Source organism: Astatotilapia calliptera, chromosome 5 (genome assembly GCF_964374335.1).
Source record: "Astatotilapia calliptera chromosome 5, fAstCal68.1, whole genome shotgun sequence".
Lineage (NCBI taxonomy): Eukaryota > Metazoa > Chordata > Actinopteri > Cichliformes > Cichlidae > Astatotilapia > Astatotilapia calliptera.
The window spans coordinates 19,404,342-19,431,551 of NC_137426.1; the positions used below are offsets into that span (position 1 = coordinate 19,404,342).

Here is a 27,210-nt window from a genome sequence, read left to right on the forward strand (position 1 = left end):
TGGATCTATTTGTATCATAATTGATGTATATTTTTATGTCTATACACATAAGTGCAAAATGAGAGCTCTATGTAAAACCACCTAGTTTCACTTAATGTTAATAGCGTAAATAATGTTGCTAATGTTAGATGTGATATAGTCCATCACTGACCAATGAGTCAGTCAAGCATAAAATGGGTATCCGAACTCAAGGGAGGAAGCAGCATTGTGTTTACACTAACATGTCAAATAACCAATTTTAAATAGTATTTTCAGGTACTTTGCTACTAGCTGGAAAAACACGTTTTTTTTCCATTTCTTTTAATAAATATAAGAAAAATGCAGAAGATAACATAGTTTGACAACCACAAAATACCATTTTGCACCAACATGTGATTCCCACAGAGCTATTAGCTTATTAAATCTGAGGAAGCTGGGCAAAGTGAGGAAAAACTATTTACAGCAGATGAACAGTATCTTGAAGTCATGTCCTTAGGAATTTGGGAAAAATCCAGCAGAGACCTGACACAGGACCTGAGAGCTACACCTGGCCCTTCAGTTTATTCTTCTGCTGTTCACTGAAGCCTCAATTGCATGAGAGCTCATTTTGCCTTATATACTTATATTTACATGTATGTTTGCAGATGTTTCCTTGAAAAATATAAAGACATGAGTTAAAAAGATAAAAATAAAAAACCATCAGAATTGTAAAAGTTAGATTTATTTCTTCACCAGACATACTGTAGCAGGAAGCAGTGACAGGATCTTACAATTAGGATTTTTGCTTGTGTTTTTTTAAGCCTCAACCTGCCAGCTAAAATGCACACTCCCTTATGAAATAAAAAGGATTTCAAATCCTGTAGTCTGAATGAACTGAGACAAATAAATACAATTACAGTTATAGTAAAAACTGCAATCAATTAGGACCAATAATGTGAGCAACAAGATGTAAAATATTATTATATAGCACAAACACTTAGGGTTCTCTTTTGTTGTCATGTCTGAATGTGGCACTTGTATAAAGAAAAAACACACAATGGCACTGCAGACTTATTTGAAAAGCTTTACAAAAAAAAATTGTATTAAAACAGTAACTTTAAAAATTCTTTATCATGAATAGAGTTTATGAATACTATACATCTGACCTTAACTTATAAATCCTTAAATAAGATTTGCATTTTTATCCTTTTTCCAGACATAACGAGCATACTTTTAATTTGTAACCGCTCTGCTTTATCTGTTAGGAACATAGTGATACACAATGTAGTTAAGATCCCGTATTTGAAGCTTCATATTTCCAGGATCATAGAGTTATGACAATACAGCACGACAGAAGACACGGTTGTCAAGAATTCTGGCTGTCAGTATGTGTCAAATACTAAATCTAAGGCCAACAGACATCAAAATCAGAGACTTACTTCTGGCTTTAAAAGCAATCTGTGACTTTGTTGCTATGAAATAAATAAGGTTAAAGGTATGTTGGAAGACAAGCATGCACACAGAGTACAAACATTACACAATACTTGAAACAGTTAGCATCATTTTAGAAAGTGGAATAAGCTTGGAGCAAATACGTGAAACAGAAAAGTGCTAAGTCAGTCAGGCGTTAAGTAACCAACCAAACACCCATTGTGACTATTCCACCGGTTGAGTAATCATAGTGGTTCATATTTTGGAAGACTGATGGACTGCACCGGGTAGCTGGTGTGTTATTTTCTGCAGTTTTCATAGAATTTGATGCCATTTTAAATAGCTGTTCTGGCACTCTAAAACAAGGCTCTTGGCTAATACTGTTTGATATATTCTCGTCTTAGTAGTGACACGATATGGCGTGTGATTGAGAGTGGAGAAACCAGGAGAGCAGACAACTGGCCACCGACGTGCATAACCTGACGGAGCTCGTTAAGGACACTTGGCTTCATGAGTTTACTGCAAAGACAAAAGAGAAAAAAATGAAATTAATTTCAGTTTCTCCTGCATTAAGTGAGATGCACAACAAAGGTGTTGGGTGTGCTTTGCATGCAGGGTTCAGACATGAATCACCAATAGACTTTTAGGCTACTATAGGGGACAAGTTCTTCCTCTTTCCACATTACACCTGCTTATACTTCGTCAAAACAAACAAATAACTCAATGCTGAATATCGAGACCTACCAGTAAAAGAAAGAGTTATTCTGACCCAAATTATTATTTTTTTTACATTTTGAAAACATCTAGAAGAGCTGGCCTTCACTGAAATTTTGTGCCTTAGAGGTCGTTCTGCATTACAGCTCGTGACTTACACTGCGGCTGGAAGAGGCTCCCTTGCCCTTCGTTTTGGCCTTGCCTCCCACTGTTGTGGCGCTGTTGCGGCGTGCTTGTTCGTGGTCAAACTCCAAATCCTCTAGGCGCTGAGTTAATGCGAGTTTTTGCTGAATGGCCATACGTAACAAAGAGTTCAGCGTCTTCTTTTCATCCTCAGCAGCAGCCAGCTGCCTCTGCATGTCATCCAGCTGTGTAACATACTCATCACACCTGAGAGGAGAGGAGAGGAGAGGAGAGGAGAGGAGAGGAGAGGAGAGGAGAGGAGAGGAGAGGAGAGGAGAGGAGAGGAGAGGAGAGGAGAGGAGAGGAGAGGAGAGGAGAGGAGAGGAGAGGAGAGGAGAGGAGAGGAGAGGAGAGGAGAGGAGAGGAGAGGAGAGAAGAGAAGAGAAGAGAAGAGAAGAGAAGAGAAGAGAAGAGAAGAGAAGAGAAGAGAAGAGAAGAGAAGAGAAGAGAAGAGAAGAGAAGAGAAGAGAAGAGAGAAGGGGGTAAACTTTACTGCCAGCAGGTGGAGCAATTTGCCTCAAACTACTGCGGCTGTCATGATTCCCCAGACTGCATTTTCCAGATGGGAGTATGATTACCACGCTAACTGACTGCACAAGTATTACATCAGACTGCTCCCACAATGCTTTGCATCTTTCTCAGAGAAATACACAGAAACGCAAAATATTTTCTCTCGAGTGAAAAAGCAGAAATATTACAAATCTATATCAATGTTCTTTTTAATGTCTCCTGTAACCGAGAAGGATTCGTTTGGTCTGAGCCACCTGATTTATTTATTTATTTTTAAATTATATTTGCCCAATTTATGTACATAATGGCTGATTTACATTGAAAGTATGTGTCGTACCTTGTAGCAAACATGGCCCGGAGAGATGAGAACGTAGCTGCGTCCTCTTTCAAAGCCTTGAGCTCATTACGGAGCTTCATCATAGTCTCGGTCACCATGGTCTTCTCACTGTCATACTTACTCTTGAGGTTGGCCAGAGCAACCTCAGCTGTCTGAAGGGAACAACATAAAAAGATTAATGTAAAGTTCTGCAGTTTTTAAATTCTGTGGTTTTTGCATCGCTATTCTATTCTATGTGTGCATTAATAAACATCGTTCCCCTGACACATACACAAACCATCCTCCCACCTGTTTGTTGGCCTTGAGAACAGCTCTGAGAGTGGCAATCTGCTCCCTTTTGGTACTAAGCAGGGATTTCAGTTTGAGAATCTCCTCCATGCACGCTTCTTTGTCTTTGTCAGCCACTGCGCTCAGTTCCAGGTTGGCAAGTCTCTGACGTGACAGCTCTGTGGTGCGGTCCACCGCTTGCTGCAGGTGGCGGATCTGGTCCCTGATAATAGCAACAAGGTTATAGATGTTCATGGGTTCCGGCCGGTGCTCGTGTGCTGGAGCTGCAGTAACTGCTGCGCTGCCGGAGTCTGACTTTCCAGATTCAGTCTCACCGATTAACCCGTTAGTGAGAAGTACTGACTGGTGATCCTTTGCTTCTTGCCCCTTTCTTACGATGGCCTTACCTTCCTTGTAATAGTCGAGCATGACGCGGTTAGGGGTTTCATTGTTGCACATGCACACGTGGTTGTAGAGATTGGCCAGCTCTTCACTGAAGGCTACGAGCTCATCCTGCGCCACATTAAGGCTGCCAAGCGACTCTCCTGCAGCTTCGCTGGCCAGACGGAGCTCCCTCTCCAGACGTGACATCGCTGCTTTATCTGCTTGGCTAATTTTCTCCAAGGACGACAGCTTTGACCTCAAGTCCTGGACGTCGCTCTCCAGCCGCGCTCGCTCATCTTCATATTGGGTTCGACACTCCTCGTATTGCGCCCTTAGTGTTTTCAGCTCTTGCCTCAGTTCTCCAGCTTCAGACACTGCAACGGTGTATTTACACTGCAGAATCTCAGGCCCGTTAATGTCCAGTTCATAGTAGTCTCCGTCGTCATGGCTGTCCCTGTCTTTCTCACTGTCGAGGGCAGACTGCCGCTCCTTACTGGCCTGAAGTTTCCTCATTGCACTTAGATTTTCAGTCAACCTGTTGACCGTTTCCTTTTGCTCGGACACAGTCCCATAGGCCTGTTCCAGCTGCTTCTGGCTCTCCTGCAGAGAGTTGATCAGGGCAACTTTTTCCCTCTCAACCTACAGAAATACAGACAAAGAGTTCATTAGTCAGCTAGGCAACTTTATAGAAAAAAAAGAGAAAGAACAAAACAGGAACGGCCTTTTTGGCCAGGTGACAGAGTGCAATTAAAGTTTCTTAACAACCTTTCAGGAACTTTTGAGTAACTCAGTTAAAGGTGTACCCAACATTACCTATCTCAGTGTGACCTGCCAATCCTGATGATTACTAGTAATTTAGTATCACTACATTACAGATTTAGTTCAGCTACTTAGTTAGTTCTCTAATTTTCTAGTACATTTGTATAAACCCCACACAGTTTGTGGTGTTCTGTGGTATACAAACTGAGTTACTGCACACATGGGTGACATTTGTCCATGCTGGTTTAGCCCAGTTTCCCTTTTTACGCTCTAGATCCACAGAATACACAGCGACAGATAAAGTTAGGGATGCATTAGACTGACAGCATTTCCTGTTTTCTCAAAACTCCTGTGATAAGATCTTAAATTCTTTTGGCCACGATAATCATCTAGCGAAAATAGCATGGCAGCCTTTCTATGACATCTACAGTAGAACTTGAGCTTTTTACTGAATGTGAAATCATGGCATCAGGTATGCTGCAGTCAGATAATGATGGCTCTTGATCCAAGTGCATCTGATGGATCTCATACCTGCACCAGCTGTTGTTTCAGTTTCTGTATCTCTGATATGTTGAGCTCACTCAGCAGGTCGTCCACCAAGCTAGGGACTGGTTTGAAGCCCTCTCCTCTCTTGTTCACTGCAGTTCTATTGTCTTCATCACTTTCACTCAATTTAACCAAGCCGTTCTCAAAGCCTCTTATTAGATCATCATTGTCCGGTTCATTGATGGCCGAAGGATCCTCGTGGAGTTTGGGGTTATCGATGGAAATATTGAAAGAGCTACTGTACACAGAGCCGCCGATGGTCATATAGTGGGAAAGCTCTTTGCGCAGCGAGGCCTTCTGCTCACGCTCTGTCTTGATGGTCTCTAAAGCTTCCGTCAGCTGCCGCTCGGCAATTTCTCTCAGGCGCATTGCTTCCTCCAGCTGGCTGTGCAGACACTGGCTGTCTTCCTCCAGGCGGCGGATCTCATGCTTTAGACCTTCAAATTCCACCTGTAGAGACAGCCAAAAATATAAATAACACAGCTAATACTTTTACACCAGTAGGCAGCATTTGTTATAATTTGTGAAACAGGCATGAGTGCATCGTGGTTGGCCAAAATATTATACACAGACCCATTTTTTGAATGTAAAATTTGGTGCGTGCTCATATTTTTAAATTGTAAGGAAATGACATAATGACTGTGTAGTGATATTAGAACCAAAATGATAATATGGTTAGTCTGACTCATAAAAACATGAACAACACAGCTATTTCTGAATGATTTCCACCCACTACAAAACTTGAGTTTTATGGCCAGTCTCACCTGGTTCTGTTTCAACACAGACACTTGTTTCTGAAGTGAGATGTTCTCCTCCTCCAACTCACTGTAGTCCTGCAGCAGTCGAGCCTCCCGAACCTTGTACTCTCTGATGTCGTCTCGCAGCTGACTGCGCTGCAGCTCTGCCAGCTCTGAATTCTGCACACAAGAACGGGGACAACGGGAGAATAACTGGATGACCTTTCATTTAAACCTATGTTCACCATTAGCAAATGCAGTGTAAACCACAAACTACACGCTTGCAATAGTTCAGCAAATAAGTTAAAATAAGGGCAAGAGTGCTTCACATGCCACAAGTCTTTGGCAGCCATGTGCAATGACGGAAGGAGGACATGGTCCACTTACCAATTCATTCTACAGAGAGCCGCGGTGGAGGACATCCTTTGTGTCACTCACTGCGGACCATTACATCATCTTTCCTGCTGGGCTCAGTGCAAACTGGCCCTCCCGCATGATAAGAAGCAGCTCTCTCACAACCAACACTGGCAACTTTTCGTAGTCTACAAGTCAACTTCAGTTAGCATTACAAGCTTTCATTGATTTCCCAATCGTGCTGCAAATAGCAGATCTCCGATGATGACACATAAAAGACGCCGATTCAAACTTTGGCCGACCATATACTATGATAAGAAAATGCTCAACAGGAGTTAAAGTGAGCATTTGAGTGTAAATCGTGAGAAGAAATTCATATTGCAGCACTCTCAATACCTACCTCTCTCATTTCCAGGGCAATGGATGACAGGCGGTCATTTTCAGCTTGTGCACTGGCGAGGGAAGCTTTGGACTGTCGGAGCTCATTCTGTAACTCCAGGACCTTCTGCTGGTAGAGAGCCTCCTTACTGGCAGACTCCAGTATCAAAGACTCTTCCCTGCTCTCCCCATCTGCTGCCACCTTTCTGTGGGTTGAGTAAGCATGTCCAAAGGCCTAAAGACAGACAGAAAAAACAATAGAACAAACATGTTTGATTAAGGATTTGTTACAAACCTGCTTTAAGACACATGCACACAACCACGAGCATGGCCAACATAACTAGTTAGAGACTTCAGTTAAATAAAGATCTACCATTTCAGAAAATATCACAAATGTGTGTGTATGGGGTACTGGACAGCTCTTTCTAATAACAATGACCTAAGTAAAATTCTCCATCTCAAGAGAGGAAATGAAACCACAGATAAGGAAATATACACGAGTATCAGTTCTTAGTCATCACTCTAAATAAAATTGTAGTTAAATTGGCGATGCATTTTTACATGCTACATTCACTGCGTTTATTTCTTTGGTTTTTATGAAGAGTTTTGCTGCAAACACAGATTACATTTGAAACTTATTCATACAACAATTTTGGCCAAACTGATTTTTTAATGATAAAATTTTTCCTAACATGAATTTATTTCTCTATTTAATGACGATGATGTCAGCGCCTTTATGGATGTAGACATTCATTAGCACAAAAAACATCAAACATGATACTGAAACTAGCAGAGACAACAATTATACTGTAACAGAACAGTACAATCTGCATAATAATCACAAAGATAGACTAAAAAAAAGTGGATGTGACAATAATTAAAGCACATAGGTCATAAACAAAAAACTAACTGCCTTCAAGTGTATTTGTAAATGCTTGAAGCCCAGTAATACATGAAACCATGACTAATAAAAATAGAGCACTGCAGCATATCTGTCATAAATAAATGATAGAATATTATTTTAAAATATAGAATCTTAAAAAAAGTATCCAGTATAAAATAAAATACTCTGGCTTCATACATGACTCCCACTTGGTAAAACAGTTCAGTCCCTTGAGGATTACAGAAGAACTCAAATGTAAATTTCAAAATGTGTCAGAAATTTTAATTTTATTGACATTTTGACAGGTCAGTGTTTTTCTGCAATTAAAAAAAACACTGTTCAAATAATCATCAAACACAAATCTGTATAGATATTGCTTTGATATTATAAAATAAATATTTATCTACTTTAAAACAGATTGGATAAATGGCTAGCAATATTCCCAAAGCTGCAGCATGTGTTTTACTTTCAATGTTTAACCAGCTACTAGGAACAGTCTTTTTGCAAAATGTCAGTTGAATGGTTTTACTAAGCAGGTGAACTAATTTTCAGAATAGCAGTAAATTGATGAATAATTTGATGCCATATCTGCACAGTTACGAACTAAACAGCTAAACACACATTAAGTCAACAGTTACTAAGTGGGGATGTGAGAGCAAATGGACCTCACTGTAGAGCTAGATGTCTTTTTCTGGCCAATTCTCAGTCAGACAAACAGATCTGTGTAACTAGGATCATAGTCATGGTCAGTCATGATGATGTGAATCAATAGCAGGCTGATAGAGGACGAGGATGGATGATTCCTTTACCTTACATCACTCTCAGCGATGTACTGTAGTAAGGAGAAACTGTCACAATCATGAGATACTAAGTAAATGTCCCCAACAATTAGTCACTTCGTGATGCAACTATAATCTATAAACCAGAAAATTACTGGTAGTGGCAAAAATCTCACATCCTCCTTTTTAATTTACATTTCATGATATTAGACTAGATTTCCAGTATAAAGGTATTAATAAGACTGCGACCCATTTAAGCCCAGCCTACACACAATGACCTATCGCCATTTCATGTGAACACAACCACTGAAGGACACTAATAATAGAAATTGGACATTTAGACATACAGCTGACAGACAGCAATGTGGAAATGCTTTAGGATGCACTTCCTCTACTGACTGATAGACTGGATGTGACAACAGTCTTAAGACTGAACTGAAGGGAAGTTCCCGACCACCCCCAACACACACACACTTCTTTATTCTCTAATGAAATACAGACAGATTTTCCCACATGTTAGGATCTCAGTGGCTGGCGGTGCATCTCATGAGTTGCTGTGAAAAAGTGTTGCCAAGTTATCTTTGTTCAGCTTAATGTTTACTAGATTGATAGATGCCTTCACCTGTCATATTTAGCTGTAGAGGTTATTCCTCTACTGTGAGACTGAAGGGCCTTGGGGTTGGCTGACACTGTGGGTTAATAATGTCTCAACAGACAAGCTATTAGGAGATGAAAAGAAACACAGCTATTCAGGGCTGTTAACTTTTTTTTATGATTTCACCACTGGAAAAACTTATTTTTAAACAGGTTAACAGCAAATTGGCCAAACAGGCTTAAATGTGACATAAGCCACTGCAGCTACAGTCTGATTTCAAGGCCTCAGCCTTTGGAGCAAGTAAAGGCAAGTAATCAAAACTAATGACAGTTTTCATCCTTTAAGGCGAGGCAACATTAGGTAACACTGCAATATTTCTGCTTGGAGGTGGTTATGCATATTTCAAACTTCATATAATATTTGAGGAGGCAGGAGGGATATAAATAGACATGGCTGGGGCTCAGGGGAAGCAAACCCCACTACCGACTGCTTCTAGTTTGATCCCCGATGTCACTCTAAATTCCCACCGTGCTGCTATTATAACATGCACTAAGTTGCTCTCCTCGCCTTCACATACTGACTGATGCCAGGACTTATATCTGGCTGCGTGGCGGTGACCTCGGGTTACCTCCTTCAGCTGATCCAGTTCCTGTCGGACCGTCTCGTAGTCCGTCTCCAACTCATCAAATCGCTGCTTGAGCTGCTGTTTCTCCTCCAGCACCGCCAGCCCATACTCAGCCGCCTGGATCTTCTCCTGGGTCGTTTCGCGAAGCTCCCGGGTCAGACGCTCCACTTCGACTTGGAGCCACTGCGGCCCGGCTTCTGTCACCAGTACCGCCTCAGGATATTCCTGCTCCTCCATAGACATCTTGGCGAGCCGCCGACTCCCAACCGTAACGGGACCCAGCCCTAACTAGCGGGAGCAGCGGAGCAAACCACCAAGACCGCAAATCACTGCCTTCTTTGTTTGGGGCGCATTGTTGGGCTTAAACTGTGTTTAGCTTCCCGGCCTTTCACTCACTGCGGACCTCGACGGAGCTCAAACTGGACAACAGTTTGCTCATTCTCGATATTTTTCTGCCTCTTCTTGAAGCTGACAGAGGAAACTTCAGTTGAGCTCATCGATTAGAAAAAAACGCTCCCCCTACACGGCATTCAAATCAGCGTGACTACGAAGGGAAATGTAGTTTTCAGTGAGGCGCGCTACCTCAAGGACTCCTTGCTTCTGAAGCCGCGTTGACTTCAAGTACCAGAATGCATTGCGTCTGCCGAGACATGACCCCACAGTTTATTGAAACGCCATCTAGAGAATCAACTGTGAAACTGCAACTATAATTACATTGCATATTTATTAGGATCTTTATTAGAGTTTATGGGTATTTTTGTTATAGTCACTTGTCGAATGAACACTAGATTAGTTAATTATAGAAATATGATCTTCAGTCACTTTATTTATTAGGTACACCTGTTCAACTGCTCGTAAGCGCAAATATCAAATCAGCCAATCACATGGCAGCAATTTAATGCATCCAGGCATGTAGACATGGCCAATATTATCTGCTGAAGTTCAAACTGAGCATCAGAATGTGGAAGAAAGGTGAGTTAGGTGACTTTCATTTAAGTTTTATGATTGATGGTGTCAGGCAGGCTGGTTTGAGTATTTTACTGCTGCTCGACTGAGATTATTGCAGACAACCATCTTTAGGATTTACAGAGAAAATATCCTGTGAGCATGGTTGATGTCTGCTTCAAGCTCATAGGAAGGCAACAGTAACTCAAATGGCAATTCACCACAACTAAGATGTGCAGAACAGCATCTCTAAATGCACAACTCGTGCAACGTTGAAGAACATTAGCTACAGTATCAGAAGACCACAGCGGGTTCCATACAAGTGGCAGCTAAGAACAGGAAATTGGACAATAGACGATTGTGGGGAAAAAAAACATTGCATGATCTGATAAGTCTTAATTTCTGCTGAAACATTCTGATAGTAGGGACAGAATTTGTTATAAGATGAAAGCATGGATCCATCTTGCCTTGTATCAGCTGCTCATGCTAATGCTGATGGCGCAATGGTGTGAGAGATATTTTCTTTGGAACACTTTGGGGTTCTTAGTACTAACTGAGCATCATTTAAATGCCACAGTCTACCTGAATTCTGCTGTTAGCCATGTCCATCTGTTTACACTGTGGCTATCTTCTATTGACTGTTTCCAGCTGGATAACTGTCTTCAAATGATCTCAAACTGGTTTCTTGTACATGTTCACTGTACTCAAATGACCTCCACAGTCATCAGATATCAATCCAATAGAGCACCCTTGGGATGTGATACAATGGGAGATTTGGGTCATGGATGTGCAGCTGACAAATCTGCAACTATCTGTAACTAAAAAAGGGGGCTAATGAATATAAATATATTTTAAAAAATCACAAAAAATATTTAATATTTTGTTTATGTTCTTCTTTATTAGAGAATGGAAAACGTTTATTATAAAAGTAGCTGGCAATTAAGTACTTTTAGAAGTCTTGTTAAATGGTCAAAAGGTATCTGTCATAAATCTGCTCATGAACTACGTTGACTGACACCAAGTTGTGGTCATGTGATCAAAGAGTGCAAAGAGTGTCGGTTTTTTTGTGTAAAAATTTGAATGCCAAACAACTGAGGACCTGATTCAAATCTAGTACTTCACAAGGTGACAGAGCACTGTCTTATTGTTTTTAACCTTTGACACACGTGAATGTGAAAGAAAAACTGTGTCAGCGGGACTTCCATTCAGTGGTAATTCTTGGTACTGACAGTCCTTGGCAGCAGTTTGAGGAAGTTGTCCACTGAATGCTGTTTGTTTTGTTCAGCTACACCTGCCTGGGGACTTCAGGAGCAGCTGAGCTGAAATGGTGTGTACACCTGCGTTTCTGCCTTTCGCTGAGGTTTTCTATCTACGATTGTAGCTCTTGCTCTGTGTAGACACATTGTGTTATAAATATAACAATGTGTCTACACAGTGTGTCTATTGCTGCTTTCACTTTCTCTCACATGCTTTTTTTTCTTATTTCCTATCAAGCAGCAGTATGTTGTATTTTTTATCCATCAAGCTACTGATCATTTCTTTTTCAGGAGTACAAAAGGAATTTAATTTTTGACTTTTATCAACACTGTATGTATATCTATTATGTTTATTTATTATCAGCAGATTTGGCAGAAATGTTCCTTTATGTAGAATATTCATTTGAAACCTATTATTCTGAACATTTCAGATAAATATTACCATTTCTATTCAATCTGCTTTGGACTGGGATGTGGAATGGCTTTCTATAGGCCATTTCGAAGTAAGTTACACTTTTTAAGCCGCTGTTCAAAGTAATTAACCCCTGGCTGAGCCAAGATTGATTAACGACCCATTTATTATTTTTGCTTTCACTTTCAGCACTCTCAGTTCCAGTATGTCTTGGTATATTTTGCACCATAGCGTTTGAGATTCTGGGCATGTTTACTGGTAAGTAGAATTTTTTTATAAAATTCACAAAAAAATTTTAAGCGAAATTTTTTTTTCCAAAAAGAAAAATGTAATTTTACATAATGCACTGCAGGTTTTGCTTGTCACAATGTCTGTGTTGACTTTTCTACCCTGCTCAGGCCTGCCTGCCCATACTAAAAGATGTAAAGGTGCGCCCTACAACAAAGGAGGTACTTCCTGCTGCTATATCAAAGTCAGAATCCTAATTTTACATCCATATTTAGGTTTTGTATAAAAGCTAAACATTACCATCAAACTCTCCTTAGATACCTACTGGGGATTTGCTGTTGCACTATTTGTTGCTTTGTTGCACCTCCACTCATATCATGGTAAGACCACAATACTTTAAATATAAGACTTTATAGAATACATGGAATATTCAGATACTCAGGGGATATACTGTTTTAACTGTGGTTAAATATTGTGTATTTCAGTTTACACACTATCGTATGGATGTGGAATCATAACGTTTGCTCTTAGAGGAGCAAAACGGAAATACAGCTCTCTGAGGTTTGTCCTCTTTACAAACTATTTTTGCACATTCCTGTAGAACACAGACTGTATAAAGAGCAGTGCTTATCAAAGTTTAGGGTGAAGAGTGTAGAAGGCCAGTGGGAAATATGGAGAGGAAATATGTTCAGTCAAAATGCTCGATCTACAAGAAAACACGGGTTTTCTTATATTATGGCACTGATCTTCATTTAACTAAACTTTAAACTCTTTTTCTTAATCGATTATGACTGATATGAATTGTGTGGTGGTGGATGTCATTATTTCTTTTTCTTTATTCGCTCCTGTAGGGGGCATGCTAGTACAAGTTTTAGGAGCACTTCTTCAGAATTCATTCAATGTTTTAAAATATTTCTGAAAGTTGGGATTTGTATGACCCAAAAAATGCATTTGTTTGTTTTGAACAGGAAGCTGAGAGAGAGAACGAGAACCTGGTGGTAGTGATTTTAAAATTACAGTGGGGGGATTTACAGGAAGCTATTTAAGTGGTATTTAAGATGACGAGATGGCGACGTTTTATGTCACTGTAGAAACAAACACTGTAGTTTCCTCTTTTTTTCCACTATAAATGTCTCTGCAATCTTGTGAATGTATGTTATACCAATACACTGAAGTTCATCTGACTTTCATAAGATGGGCCTGTCTCATACCAATGCATGCTGAAGCTGATGGCTGTTCATAAATTTCATAGATACTTTCCCATTATAGTTGCAGATTGCTGTTTATGAGCAGTGCTTAAATAACACACGTCAACACAAAGGCGAATAGAAACTATTGTAAATGGTCAAAGTCAAATGCAGAGGGCTTTATTACATGAAAGTATGGTACATACAAAATTTCAAGTAACAAAGAAAGTGTTCTTAGGCTGACACGCTGGACGTAACTAGCTATTCAACATCACAGCCCACTATACCCCCTATCAGCACCGGGTGGCTCTTCTTTGCTCGACGTTGTGTAAAGATTACACTGCTGTTGAGGTCCAAAAGCAGTGCTAGAGCACAAATGAACACTGAGGTGTGTTGGTTTACGGTAACTGAAATTTCAATAACAAAAGACAATGGTGAATAGAAATAAATTTAAGAACTACAAAAATGAAAGTGAAATCATCTGAATGTTTAAATTCTGGCTCTGCATGACTGCTCTTTATGACGTGTACACATTTCTTTCACTTTGTTTCCTATTGTCTTTCACAACAACAACTCACTAAGTTTCTGTCTGACACACACACTCTATGATAAACACCGACTTGAAAACTATGCCCCACTCAGTATTACAAGCTATAGCAAAACAATATAAAACCACTGTCAGTTGAATGAATCCAAGAGCATTAAGAACACATTAGAGCATCACACAGCAGACATGTAATACCGGATTATTATTATTTTTTAATAGTGAGCATCCACCAATGAAAATGTCAGTTATGTCCACATCTCTGTCATTGAAATGGGTCTATAACAACGCTGGTATTATCAGTGAGGATATGCATGTTGCATGAATTTGTGTGTCTCAGTTTTTGGTGATAAATACACAAAAAGGAAGGCAAACGTGGAACTCTACTTTAATGTGTACAGCACAAAATCACATTACTTTAGTAGCCTACACACTTAGGGGTATTCACTGTGAACAAAATCAAAGAGTTGGGTGCCATGTGAATCGAAAACATACTTGACTACTAGCCTTATCTTCAGGGGTGTAATTGGATAGGTAGGTGGTTGCAGGGAGAAAGTTACTTGGCATTGGTAGAGCTGCTGACCATCTTGCGAATGGCCTGAGAAATAGCATCACGGTCGATACCGTAGATCTTCAGCAGCTCGTGGGGTTTTCCACTGCGAGGAATGTGGGACACAGCGAGACGGTGCAGACTGAAGCCAGACTCATTGACCATTGCTGAAGACACTGCTTCGCCAAGACCACCTGTGGAAAAACAGCAAAGGAATATATAAAAGACAAATGTGAAAGACAAATCCACTTAAATGCATTTTTAACTGTCTGGTTAATGTGATGTCTTAAGGATGGGACATTTCTAACATGGTCATCTCAGGCTGTGTGTGTAAAGTCCTAAATTCAGAAGTAAATAAAAAAATGAAATAAAGGTAGCTATATAGAAAAATTATGCCTTTGAATGATATTGTTTTACATTATTTCTTATAGATGTAATAATGTAGCAAGTACTGTATTTGTAATTTTGAAGTACTGCCCAATTGTGTCCAAGAATAAAAACATGGAGCGGGAAGTTCAAGCATATTTGGCTCCCATTACAGTATCCAAAAACACTGAGCCTCTGTGCACACATTACATAAAGGGATAACAAAAAAATCATTACAGCTAAGTGTAAAAATGATCCCCTTGAACGTTGCACCACAACTGTTCCAGATGTACAATGAATGAGATGCACAACATCAGACAAATTACAGTTGTTAGATTTCCTTTGTCCAGCCTCATCCATGCCATCACCCATCCCCTTTCTCTTAGTAGGCACAGGCCAGAGCTGTCTGTGTTATCTAGGTCACAGTCAGCCCCATGGGCACCCGCTTAGCTAAGGAAATCTGACAGCACTCTGCCTCCATGGCTGTCGCACTTACAAAATGCACCACAGTACCAATACCTTGCCTGCAATGAAGGCACGCGACAGGCGGTCTCAGCCCTCAGCCAATAAGCAATTGCCAGCACAACCCGTCTACATCAGTGAACCAATGGAAACATGCCACCACAACACTCCCAAGGATATGCGCCAATGACGAGGCGCAGCCGCATTATGCTACTGAGCTTGTTGCTGCTTGGTTGGCGATAGGCATGCAATATGCAAAATCCAAGCAACTTCTATATAAACCTACCTTCGTAGTAGTGGTCCTCGACAGTGAGGATCCTTCCCCTGGTAGCACGTGTGTGGTCGATGATCGTTTTGACATCCAAAGGTTTGAGTGTGAAGGGGTCAATCACTCGGACAGAGATCCTCTCTGGAAGATGAAAAATACAATGCATAAAGATACATCATACGGTTAACCGAACCACAGCGATTGAATATAGGATAATATAGCAGTTCTGCCAACCTGATAAAGAAAGCATAGTTTGTGCAAGAAACACAAAAACTAAGATCAGGCTAACATTTAAATGACAAACTGAACACAGAACCATTCAAAACCTATTCTAAGGAACAGCAATGGTCTAACAGATACATTCTAAAAAAAAATAGAGATATAAATCTGACCAGCTAGCAGCGGATTACAATGTTTTTCTTGTAATTGTTCTGGATGTGTCGGCACATATCTTGCGGACCTTTCTTTAGATGTTCAGCTGCAGCAAGGGCCTCGTGCAAAGTCACTCCAGCTGCCACCACAGTGACCTGGTCGTCCTTGCTTTGGTACACCACCTGTCAAAGAGAAGGAAATGTACCCTCTATAAGCTGTAGTGTTTCGAGTGATTATTTTGGAACAATAATCTGCCATTTCTGCCTCATGTGTTTATCTCTCACTGTCTTAATAGAAGCACAAATAGTGTCTCACCTTTGCCTGTCCAACATGGAAGTCCTCATTGCTGTTGTAGATGATAGCACAGTCTTGGCGGCTGGTTCGGATGTAGCAAACACCCTAAATGAAAAGGAAAATGAAAAGATCATTACTGCAATAGATGATCATGTAGGGGAGCTGTAACGCTGCCATTTTTGTTTAAGTACCTTTGTGGTTGCAGCCAGTTCCACAGCCTTCTCTGTAGACACACCATCACAGGGATAGAAAATGGTTGCTGTGGGAAGGGCCCTGAACATAGCTACGTCCTCCAGACCCATCAGGGCAGGGCCCTCCTCTCCTGCAACATACACATTTATAGTTGATTTTATGCATTCAACACTGAGGAAATCTTCAAAAGTTATCTACTTGTTAGGTGAGCTGAAGCATGCAGGTGCACAAGCATAAAGTTCGGCTGCATGCAGTGTACCTGCACTAACAGAGGGACACTTGGTTCCCTGTTGACAGCTTCCAGGGCAGACACGAAAGGAGAAAAGGGGGAAGTTTGAGTAATAGCTGTAAGGTCAAGGAGGGTAAATGGCAAGGAAAACACAGCATTAGAGGGGAAAAATAGAAAGGATTGAAACAACTCACAAACTGACACAGACTTCTTTGTATACACTTGTGCATTTATTAAGGAGGCTGTGGATATATTCTGAGGAACTGGGTGCTCTGAAGTGGTTGGATTCAGTGTAAGAGGGGATGAGGGTGAATTTGTGAAGGTGTGAGTTTGGTGACATGTATGAGAAGGGTTTTTATGTGAATTGCTCATTGGCAGCAGTCTACTGACCGGTGGACAGACCGCAGTGAGAGCCGCACAGATTGATGTTGCTTTCTGAGATCGCTGCCATACGAAGCTGGTCATAGGCGCGAGTGAAAAAGGAAGCAAGAGTGCTGGCAAATACCACATTCCTCTCTCGGGCAGCACATCCCATCGCAACGCTGACCTGGGAAATGAAATCATTATTTCTTAGTACCTTTGCGAGCGAGGAAACCTTCATGTGCCAAACTAAAGAGACACAGGCTGCAAGAACGTCACCACAAAAAGATCACCCAGAGGGTAAAATATCTGTAGTGCAAACCATATTTGAAAGCCTCTTTGAACTAAAGACCACAGTAAGCAGAAAGTTTTGCAAAAATCTCTGAAGCTTATTTTACCATATGGACAGGATCAGTGGCATACCTCCTCTTACAAATAATTTCCTTTGTCCTGTCTCCAAACCTTTCCACAGTCCCACATCTTCTCTTCTTTCTCAAAAGTAACATCTGACGCTACATAAATGAATTCAACGAAACTCCATTTGTTTTTGTTTGTAACTAATTAAGTTTTTGTACACTGAAAAACAGAACATGTTGGATTTACTTAATTCAATTGTGGACATTGGTTGCACACAATTGTTTTGCTTTGGCAGACAATTAAACAACTGAGTTAAAAGAAGTAACAGTGCTAACCACCACACCACAAAGCTGTCCTTCCAGGCTTAACAAAAGTAGGAAAGCTATGATTACAAGGCTTGAAACAGAATTTTCTGTTTGTCCTTGACATGTCATCTCAACAAGAACAAATGAAGTTGTTGAATTTCAAACAGATCCAACATGTTTTAATTACATTCACCATAGAAACATGAAATTATTTTGCTCAAATTACAAGTTAGACTTTTGTAAATGCAACAACCAACCAATTTCCTTTTTTTCAGTGTAGGTGAGTCTTGCATATTTTTTTAATTTCATCTCGATTGTACCCTTGAACTTTTGACTTTTCTCATGCATTCAGCCAGATGGTCCCACCCTCTGTAGTGATTAATATTTTACTTCTGAATACACTTGTCATAACTGCTTATCATCATGGAAATGCCTGACCTACATTGAAGCAGGCTGCTGCTGGGGACATGAAAAGACAAGAAATTAGAATTCGATTGCCTCTCTTCAAATTAGGATCTGATAAAATGTTGACCGAAGCAAAATAAAGGGGTTTTCTAACCACTGGTGTCAGCAGCTGCCACATTGATGTAAAAGGAGGAACTTGAGTTTTTTATGTGACTATCCTTATATTACAGGGCAGGTACAGACAAGCCATCTATAATTTAATAACATAAGCTCAGCTCAGCAGCTATGGCAAGCTAGGTTGTGCAGACAGCAAACGAAGAGCAGTTTACGGAGAAGAATCGCTATTAAAAAGCAACTCTGTTACATCTAAAATGAAATGATAGCATTAAACTAAAAGTGACAGAATGATAGGATTCACATCTGTTTTTGAAGAAATATTTTTTATCAAGAAAAAGGCGTAAATTTGACCAAAGATCATACCATGTTTTGCTGAGCAATGTAGCACTCAACAAAACGGTTGGGATGCTCATTCTTAAAGATCTCTGAGTAGGTGAGGTTATTGGTATCTCCATCAAGGGCCACAACACGTTCATTGTAGCGTCCCAGCTTGGCCAGTGCCATTCCGTATGCCTTCCGTGTGGCAATCTGCAGAGAAAAGGAGGCCAAATTCATCAATCTTTTTACAACCTGCAAAGGTTGGATGCTGCAAAAGGAAAAACAGAACACAATGATTTACAAATCCTTTAAACCCTAACCTCCTCTTTAGTTGTACTGAACTGTACTGTTGTACTGAATTCAATTAAAAGTATTCCGATCAACAATTTTTAATAACTGAATTCATGTTAATGTATTAACTGTGAAAATTGTGATAGTTAATTTGTGACAATTTGTTTTATTTGTTTTTTTTCCCTTTATTTTAATATATATCCCAAATTGGCTCTTTACTTCTGTGGAGTGTTTTGCATGCCTAAGTGATCCCAGGAGCTATGTTTTCGAGGAATTTTGCCCTGGTTGGGTCTTCCAAGGCAGTTTAGTTCTGGGTGATGGACCAGATCAAGAGCACCTCTGTGTAGAAAAATCTAGACACAGATGAGCCCCGTTCCCCAAAAGCCAGGCTTGCCGAACACCTGGTTCCCAGGCCTTAGTCCATGGGGCCTGGATCAGCCACATGGGTCCACCCTCCTGTGGGCAGACCACCTGCAGAAGGGGCTGCAGGAAACCTGTGCTTTGTATATTGGGAGGCAGTTGAAACCACAAGCTTTTGAAGGGGGTGTGAATAATATGGACTTTAGGCAACACTGTTTAAAACCAGGACTCTCAATGATGAACACAAACCACATTTTACTGTTCTTATATGAACAAAAGTTGGTTTGGTTAACATTGTCTATGCTTTCATTTTTAATGAATCAGGCTTTCGCTTTTGTGAAAAATCTATTGTGTTTGCTTTGAGTAAATGCAAATTCAAAACATTTGCTACAATCAAACATGATATATTTATATACCAATTGGTTTTAATTGCTACTTCATAGACGCACAAGTTCAAGTATGATTGCTTTTGAATTCTTGTCTTGATCATACACATCTTACACATATTTATTCTTTTATTTATACTTAAATTTATGCTCTAACATATCCTTTTGCTTATGTAGATTCCCACAGAGTGGTGATCATGTCTAACCTCCCCTTTTGTTGTCCCTGCACTGAATTAGTTTCCATAATTAAATGTTAAATGGACTGATTCTTATATAGTGCTTTACTACTCTCCCAGAGCCCTCAAAGCACTTTATAAGACATGCTTTAGTCACACCTATCATACAAGCACCTTTTTCTATGCTTAAGTGCTTTCCATCTAACATTCCTACTCTGATGGATGCATCGGTTAGTATCTTGCCCAAGGATATTTGGCATGCAGACTGGAGCATGCAGGGATCAAACCACCAATCTTCCGATTAGTAGATGGCCTGCTCTACTTCCTGAGCTACAGCCACCCCATACTTGGCTCAAACTTCACAGTTTCTGTGCATTTCTTTGTAATATTTTCAGTTAACCACAGAGTTTGTATGATTTGCAAATGTCTGATCTAAACTTATTTACATTTCATACAACATTCCAACTTTTTTGTAGACACGGTTGTTTGGGATTCATTCATTCATTCATTGCTACCTGGAGAATAAAGTATTTGTATTCATGTCCACTTTACAGACCTTTTCTCCAGCCTTGTAGCTGGGTGCGCTTGGCATCCTGATGTTTCTTAGGCTGACAGGTGGGGAGTCCTCAATAGGAGCAGGTGGGTACAGGTGCTTGCTGCTACTCATGATACGGCTCTGCAGATCCTTCATGACCATGTCAGCCATGTCTTTGGGCAGAGTTTTGGCGTGCCAACCCAGCTTATCCTCTGCAGCTGAAAACACAAAAAAATGCTCTTATGTTCATTTAATTCATATGCACACATACATTACTCGGTAGGTGCCATTCAAACTGCAAAACTGCAGTGTACTTTTGAATATCATTTATTTTAAAATGAGTGCAAAGGGTGCAAAGATGAAAGACAATATTTACCTGGAATGCCTTTGCCCTTAATGGTTTTGGCTATGATGGCAGTGGGTTGGTGGCATGGCTGGCTCAGAGCCTTGCAAAGCTCCTCTACGCTGTGTCCGTCGACAATGATAGCATGCCAGCTATAGACACACACATGAAAAGGCTTTCGGTATGTCTCACACATATTTATGTGAAATATAGGAAATAAGAAATACGTAAATATGTGAAATACAGAAAATATAGGAAAATACAGTCTTCCTTCAGAGCTTATACCATAAACGGATGCTAACCAGCCTCTAAATCAGTATGGATTTCTCATATGCAATTTTACCCAAAGGCTTCACAACGCTTCTGATATTTTTCTACGTGATGCTGCAAGGGTGCAGGGTCACTCTGGCCAAGACGGTTGATGTCCATAATGGCCACCAGGTTGTCAAGCTGGTAGTAGGAGGCAAATGACATGGCCTCCCAGACAGCCCCCTCTGACATCTCACCATCCCCCAGCAGACAGAAGACACGGTAACTGGAGAACAAGCCAAGATTACATGATTATACTGTGCATACTGTATTTGTGTTTTATGTTTGTGTAGATGAGGGTGATGTGTTGTGGATGTGAGAAAAAAAAAGTCATATCTGAGGAAAACGCCTTTCCAGTCAGGCTTGTTTTATCGCCATTATCTGACACCTGGATGGGTAATCAGCTGTGACGTGTTTAAGCTTCCTGAGGGCTGAGATGTGACTACTTAATTTCACACCTACCTTTGTAACTTACTTTGCCATAAGAGCCAAATAGTGTTTAACTAAGACCATTTTTTGTACTGTTATTCACCTATTAATCACACACGGTCTGAAATATTAGCAGATGAATCAAATGTCATCAAAGTAGCTGCTTATACAAAGGAATATTAAAATATGACAGCGTTCCACTTTTGTGGCAACTTAAAACAAATAAACAGTCTACGGCATAATATCTGGATTTTACTCCAAAATGAAATCTGCTTGGGTGGTAAAAATATCTCAGGCGTGACTGCTGCGCCTGTGATTATTAGAGCAGAAGAATTGTTAGAGCAGATCATGTAGCTGCAGTATACACCCACAGAATGAAAGAAAATCCTAATTCAAAGCACTACAAAAAAAATACGATGCAACGCTGTGTCAATAATTTAAACAACTGAGTTGATATTTTCATGTAAAGCTGCAAAAACACCTTTTTTTCCCATAGGTGTTTTGTGTATTGCGTGTGGACAAGGAATTACCTGGATTTATCAAAATATTTCCCAGTGTAAGCCATTCCACAGGCCACACCAAGACCCTGCCCCAGCGATCCAGTGGCGACATCCACAAATTGTTGTTTCTGAAATGTACACAGATCAAATAAATCAATAAACTCTGAGTAGAGTTTGTGCTCTTTGAGTCCTGAGGTGTGTTATAGGTACAGTATGTGGCGGCTTACGGGGGTTGGGTGCCCCTCCAGGGTAGAGTCAACCTGGCATAAACTGAGCAATTCGCTCTCCTTGAGAAAACCTGTTTCAACCCATATGGAGTACAACGCAGGAGCAGCATGACCCTGAGATAGACATGAAAAGAAGCAAGGCATTACAATTACAAAAGGAACAGAGGCTCTCATATTCAGACCAGCGGAGCTTACTGACTCTCACCTTAGACAGGATAAAGCGGTCGTTGTTGAAGTTTCTTGGGTCTTCAGGGCGGTACTTCATAGTGTGGAAGAAAAGCACAGACATGATTTCTGCCACACTGCAGCATGACGTGGGATATCTGCACAGTGTATGAGAGGGTGCTATTAAAATGAATCCAAATAAACAGCAAACTCAAAAACACAGAAAATACAGGTTAAACTTTAATATGTTTATTATTAGTAGCCTACTGTATTTGCATAAAATCCACTATAGCTATACATTTATGGTACTGTCCCAAAAGGCTGCAGTATCACTCTAGGTAAAGCTATCACAAAGCACACTTAATTAGCTAAAATTTCAGCTTGAGATGCCAAATGAAGATTCTATTCAAAAGAGTGCAACACAAAAAAGTCAAAAACACCACTTCAAATTGCTTTTGCAAAGACAATCACACAGAGACCCGTAAACTGTTAGTATATGCTGCCCAAAATTAATTGTAGCATTAAAATATGTTGCATCTATAAATAATTGGCATTAATGCATTATATTAAACCGCCAACTTCTGTCACAAAGAAATCACAAATTCCAGCTCCATGGAGTCTGAAGGCAAGTATTTTGCTGTGTTTTCTTGCTATTCAAAATTAGACATTCATAATCAATAAGAGCTCGAAGGAGAAATTATATTAAAGATTACAGGCAGCTTTTCATTGAAATTTCCATTGAAGAGGATCGCATGATAACAGCGGCCACACAGTACTCGAGTCTATTGCTACGTACAGTTCACCCACCATTATACTATACAGGGTAGTCTGCTCTGTTGAATTGTTCATAGGGGTATATCTAGTAAAATAGATGATTATAGACAATTATTATCTTGTAACCAAAGTAAATGTAAAAAAAAATCAAATAACCTAAATTCTGTTGATGTCACCCTGATCTGTTCATGTTTTTCATTCATTTCTGCTTGCACATCAAAGATTTGGAATTTTTTTTTAAACAATTGTGTATCTCTAATATGCTATAAATAAAGTATAATTACACGGAAATAACACAATGTAGATATTTACATTTTCTGAAATAAAATGCTAAAATTATTTCAGCCAAATCTAAATTTGTCAAAGGAGGAGAACAAAAGCAGAACACATTGTTCCTCACATCCTAATCTGTTCATGCATAGTTCATTGGGTGTGACTATTTCTGTTGATGAGTGCACGATGCAAAGGAAAACTAGGTTTTGCATTATGTTATGCACACATTTCTTATGTTTATATGTGCAGTTCATTTACAATCTTACAGCAAAGCTCGTGTGCAAGAATCAGTAAATGCAACTTACCCGCTGCCCGCTCCAGTTGTTGCCTTGATCGAGTTGATTCGGAGGCGGTTGGCGATGTTCCTCAGTGCTTGCACTGTCTGCTGGTCAGGTTTGTGGTAATCCTCCATGAAGGCGATATATTGAGTTTTAAAGCACCAGAAAAATGGACCAACTACAATCCTCTGTTGAATTTGTGTGGTTTTAATATGTGTGTGTGCGTGTGTGTGTGTGTGTGTGTTGCCAAAGAGCAAAGCTAGTGTGAGTGTGTGAGTTATAGAGGCAGGCAGAAAGAGAGATAGAAACGAGGAGAAACTGGATTTAACCTACCAGGCATGTACACACATGGATGCACAGGGACACACACACATACACACACACACACGCTGACAGACACAAAGGAGGAGGAACCCAGTGACGTGCACTGGGCGTTACTGCTAAAATACAACGGCATACACCAAAACTATATACCTTTTACCAGACTATGTTTTGACAGCTAAGGTCACAAAAGGTTGTGAAAGATCCCAGAGGGTAATTTTAAAAAAATGTGTCTGTGTTACAGTTCAATTCTATCCCTCCTACAAATCATAGAGCTGTGTTTAACCACATGTCCTGCCTATTTAGTTATGGGTGAGTGCATGCAGTCTATCAGTGTGATAAGGTTAAGAAAAACAAAACAAAAAACTCTTGTCTTAGAGTGTGAATAAATACATTAACAAGGAAGAGGAGCGCCTAAAAATCAAAATGATGCCTTCCTCGTCCTTGGTTTGTGACACGACTGATGATGTACTGAGAAACTTTACCTCGGGAAGGCTGTGATATTTCTCTGCCATATCTAGTTGCTACCAACAGAGTCTCTTCTAGATGAGTGGTGCTCAGAGTCTTGTCCAATGAGTGGAAGATGGGGAAACATGTCCAAGGGGGATTCTGTCTGTACCTGGTGGGTGAGACTCTGGGAAGAGGTCTTTTGTGATTGGGTAGTGTTAAAACTTACCTCATTTGGAGTGGTTAAGCGATTTGTGGATAAAGAAAAAGAGGACATAACTGTGTCTGTTAACATCCGAGATTGTGTACCTTCACTAGCAACTTAGAGCTCTTTGGAAGGAAGATGGCAGGGATAGCTCAGTAGGTAGAGTGATCAGAAGAATCCACTGAACGGCTACCCTGAGGTACCCCTGAGCAAGGTACCGTCCCTACACACTGCTCCCCGGGCGCTGGATTGGTGCCTGCCCACTGCTTCACTGAGTGAATTGGTTAAATGCAGAGAAGTAATTTCCCTACGCAGATTAATAAAGTATACATTACATTCATAGTGCTAAAAATGTTTCTTATTTTATATTCAAAAACACTTCCCCAGGCCGATGGCTTCCATCCAAGCCAAAGATGTGAGTCTGTCGAGGAGACTGCCTCAGAGTACTTTGCTCTGGAGTGTTTCATCAGACTGCAAGGTGTTCAAGACTATGTTAATCATGCTGGTGGATGCTTGAGTCAGGAAGGTGGAGGAAGTTGGTGGAAATATCACTTCACTCTTCTAAAGATGTCACAATTGAAATTAGACAGTAATGGTGACAAAACATTTTTTTCCTACAGAATCATCATCAGTGTTGGTCAAGTTACTTGAAAAAAGTAATCAGTAACTAATTACTGATTACTTCCCCAAAAAAGTAATCCCATTACTTTACTGATTACTTATTTTCAAAAGTAATTAATTACTTAGTTACTTAGTTACTTTTTAAAAACACGATTTATAACCTTAAGAGGTGATAAAGTGATAGATCTTTCAGCCCAATTCTACTTTTTCTACATAATCCATCATACAAAATGTAATCAAATGGAAAAGTCTCTTTTTTTAACTTGTTTTATCAGTTTTAATCTTTTAACTTTATGCATCAAGCAAAAATGTAATTATATGCAACATTCTCTGACTTGAATAAATTAGTTTAACATTTAAACCTATTTTCTGCACATTCCAGCACATAAAATAAAATATTTTTTGTGTTTACACTCTTTCAAATAGATGCAAGTAAAACACAGCAGAAAATAAATAAAGTCAAAGACTCAGCGGTCCTGTTGCTCTATTTTCACCTGTAAAGCAGGACTGCGGTAGGCGGAGGTTTACCCTGGTGCAGGTGTGCCGCGGTCAGTTGAAGAATCCGCGAGTTTCTCTGTGAGTTTCCCATTACGTCGTTGCGCACTCGGTGCTTGTTTGGAAGTTTAGGGGTTTTTTTCGATGTAAAAAGCAGTTTTCTTCCCACGATGGACACTAATGTTTTTGTCACTTTTTATGGAATCAAACTCAAAGTAAGGTCAGTACTTCCACGCTTTAAACGCTGCATGCTCATACGCTCTCCCACAATCGATATGATCTGCACACAGCTGTTGTCACTAACGGCGCACTCGCTTACGTCACTGTCGTGAAACATTCTCGCAAAAAATCACGGTTTTAGTAACGCAGTAACGCAGCGTTCCTACGGGAAAGTAACGGTAATCTAATTACCGTTTTTGCAATAGTAATCCCTTACTTTACTCGTTACTTGAAAAAAGTAATCAGATTACAGTAACGCGTTACCATCTCTGATCATCATACATCTTCAGCACCTGCTAAAGCATTAATAAGGAAACATCTTTGAAGGTGGTTACATCAAGACAGAAGCTTACACCTTTTCACTTTCCAGCTAGCCATCCAGATATTAATGATGCTGAAAAGAATGATGGGGATTAACTGTATCATCTGCAGGAAAACTCTGACAGACCACTGGAGGAACTGTGGGGAGCCAGCTAAATTTTCATCTGCAAATTCTGACACCTCCCTCCAGCCCTACAGCTTCATTCTCAAACTCTATCCACCCAAAAGCAATTTAACCTTACCGTTATTCCTCTCCACCTCTGCCAGACTCTGATAATACAATGGAGGACTCTCAGCTACCTTCAGGTCAAGGTTCCTCACCTCTGTTTACAGATCTACCAGCTCATCCACTTCATCGTTTTTATTTTACTGTGGTAAAAGAGGAAGATCCCTGTAGCTCCACAGTGTAGAGATTTACATATTTCTCTTACAGTTTGTTCCTGGGAGGAGGCACCAATTCATTTGGAGTTGTGAGAAGGGAATCCAGTGTAAAAACTCTCGTGGAGCTACATGGTGTGGTGACCCATTGTGAAAACTACAAATCCCTTTTTCTTCTTGAAGAGGAAGATCCTGCTGAAGGATTTACTGGAGGTTTTGATACTTTGTGCACTGTATAAAGGCTGCATGTGGTGATAAAAAAACAAAAACAAGATCAAAACTCTTGAAGCATTAAACCAAACATTTGTATTATTATAACAACCTGACTTATCGTGTTGTTCAGAAAGCTAATTTTGGGAAAAGAGGAAGACCAAAGAGAAGATTCATGGATGTGGTGAAGAAGGGTTATAGAGTTGGTGTGACAAAAGAGGAGGCTAGGGATAGGGTGGTAGTACCACAGTTCCTCTCTTGGTCTTCTATCAAATGCTTTCTCTAGATCCACAAAGACCTTCTCTGTACTTCTCCATCAACACTCAAAGCAAACATCACC

At 40.2% G+C, this 27,210-nt stretch overlaps 3 protein-coding genes across 5 annotated transcripts; 1 reads left to right on the forward strand and 2 right to left on the reverse strand.

Moving 5' to 3' along the window:
* Positions 1-678: 678 nt before the first annotated feature.
* bicd2b (BICD cargo adaptor 2b) lies at positions 679-9,982 on the reverse strand. The gene is made up of 8 exons (XM_026167820.2): positions 9,444-9,982; positions 6,581-6,793; positions 5,854-6,006; positions 5,075-5,539; positions 3,422-4,423; positions 3,134-3,285; positions 2,262-2,493; positions 679-1,908 (listed from the first exon to the last, which is right to left on the reverse strand). Exons 1-8 carry the CDS (start codon positions 9,681-9,683, stop codon positions 1,906-1,908), a joined length of 2,460 nt encoding a protein of 819 aa, XP_026023605.1. The 5' UTR covers positions 9,684-9,982; the 3' UTR covers positions 679-1,905.
* Positions 9,941-14,142, forward strand: LOC145428909 (uncharacterized). Of its 3 annotated transcripts, XM_080301812.1 has the most exons (8): positions 9,941-11,712; positions 11,933-11,972; positions 12,073-12,144; positions 12,243-12,311; positions 12,452-12,502; positions 12,599-12,661; positions 12,767-12,842; positions 13,250-14,142. In XM_080301812.1, exons 1-8 carry the CDS (start codon positions 11,710-11,712, stop codon positions 13,281-13,283), a joined length of 408 nt encoding a protein of 135 aa, XP_080157938.1. In that variant the 5' UTR covers positions 9,941-11,709; the 3' UTR covers positions 13,284-14,142. The 3 variants fall into 3 exon arrangements, with proteins under 3 accessions (XP_080157938.1, XP_080157939.1, XP_080157940.1); XM_080301813.1 differs by having other exon boundaries at positions 9,941-11,972; XM_080301814.1 differs by lacking the exon at positions 11,933-11,972.
* Positions 13,633-23,995, reverse strand: tkta (transketolase a). The gene is made up of 14 exons (XM_026167821.2): positions 23,681-23,995; positions 22,369-22,486; positions 22,164-22,277; positions 21,967-22,064; positions 21,042-21,233; positions 20,732-20,850; positions 20,377-20,573; positions 18,653-18,817; positions 17,136-17,292; positions 16,516-16,646; positions 16,346-16,429; positions 16,119-16,212; positions 15,677-15,799; positions 13,633-14,756 (listed from the first exon to the last, which is right to left on the reverse strand). Exons 1-14 carry the CDS (start codon positions 23,785-23,787, stop codon positions 14,569-14,571), a joined length of 1,887 nt encoding a protein of 628 aa, XP_026023606.2. The 5' UTR covers positions 23,788-23,995; the 3' UTR covers positions 13,633-14,568.
* Between the last annotated feature and the right edge of the window lie 3,215 nt (positions 23,996-27,210).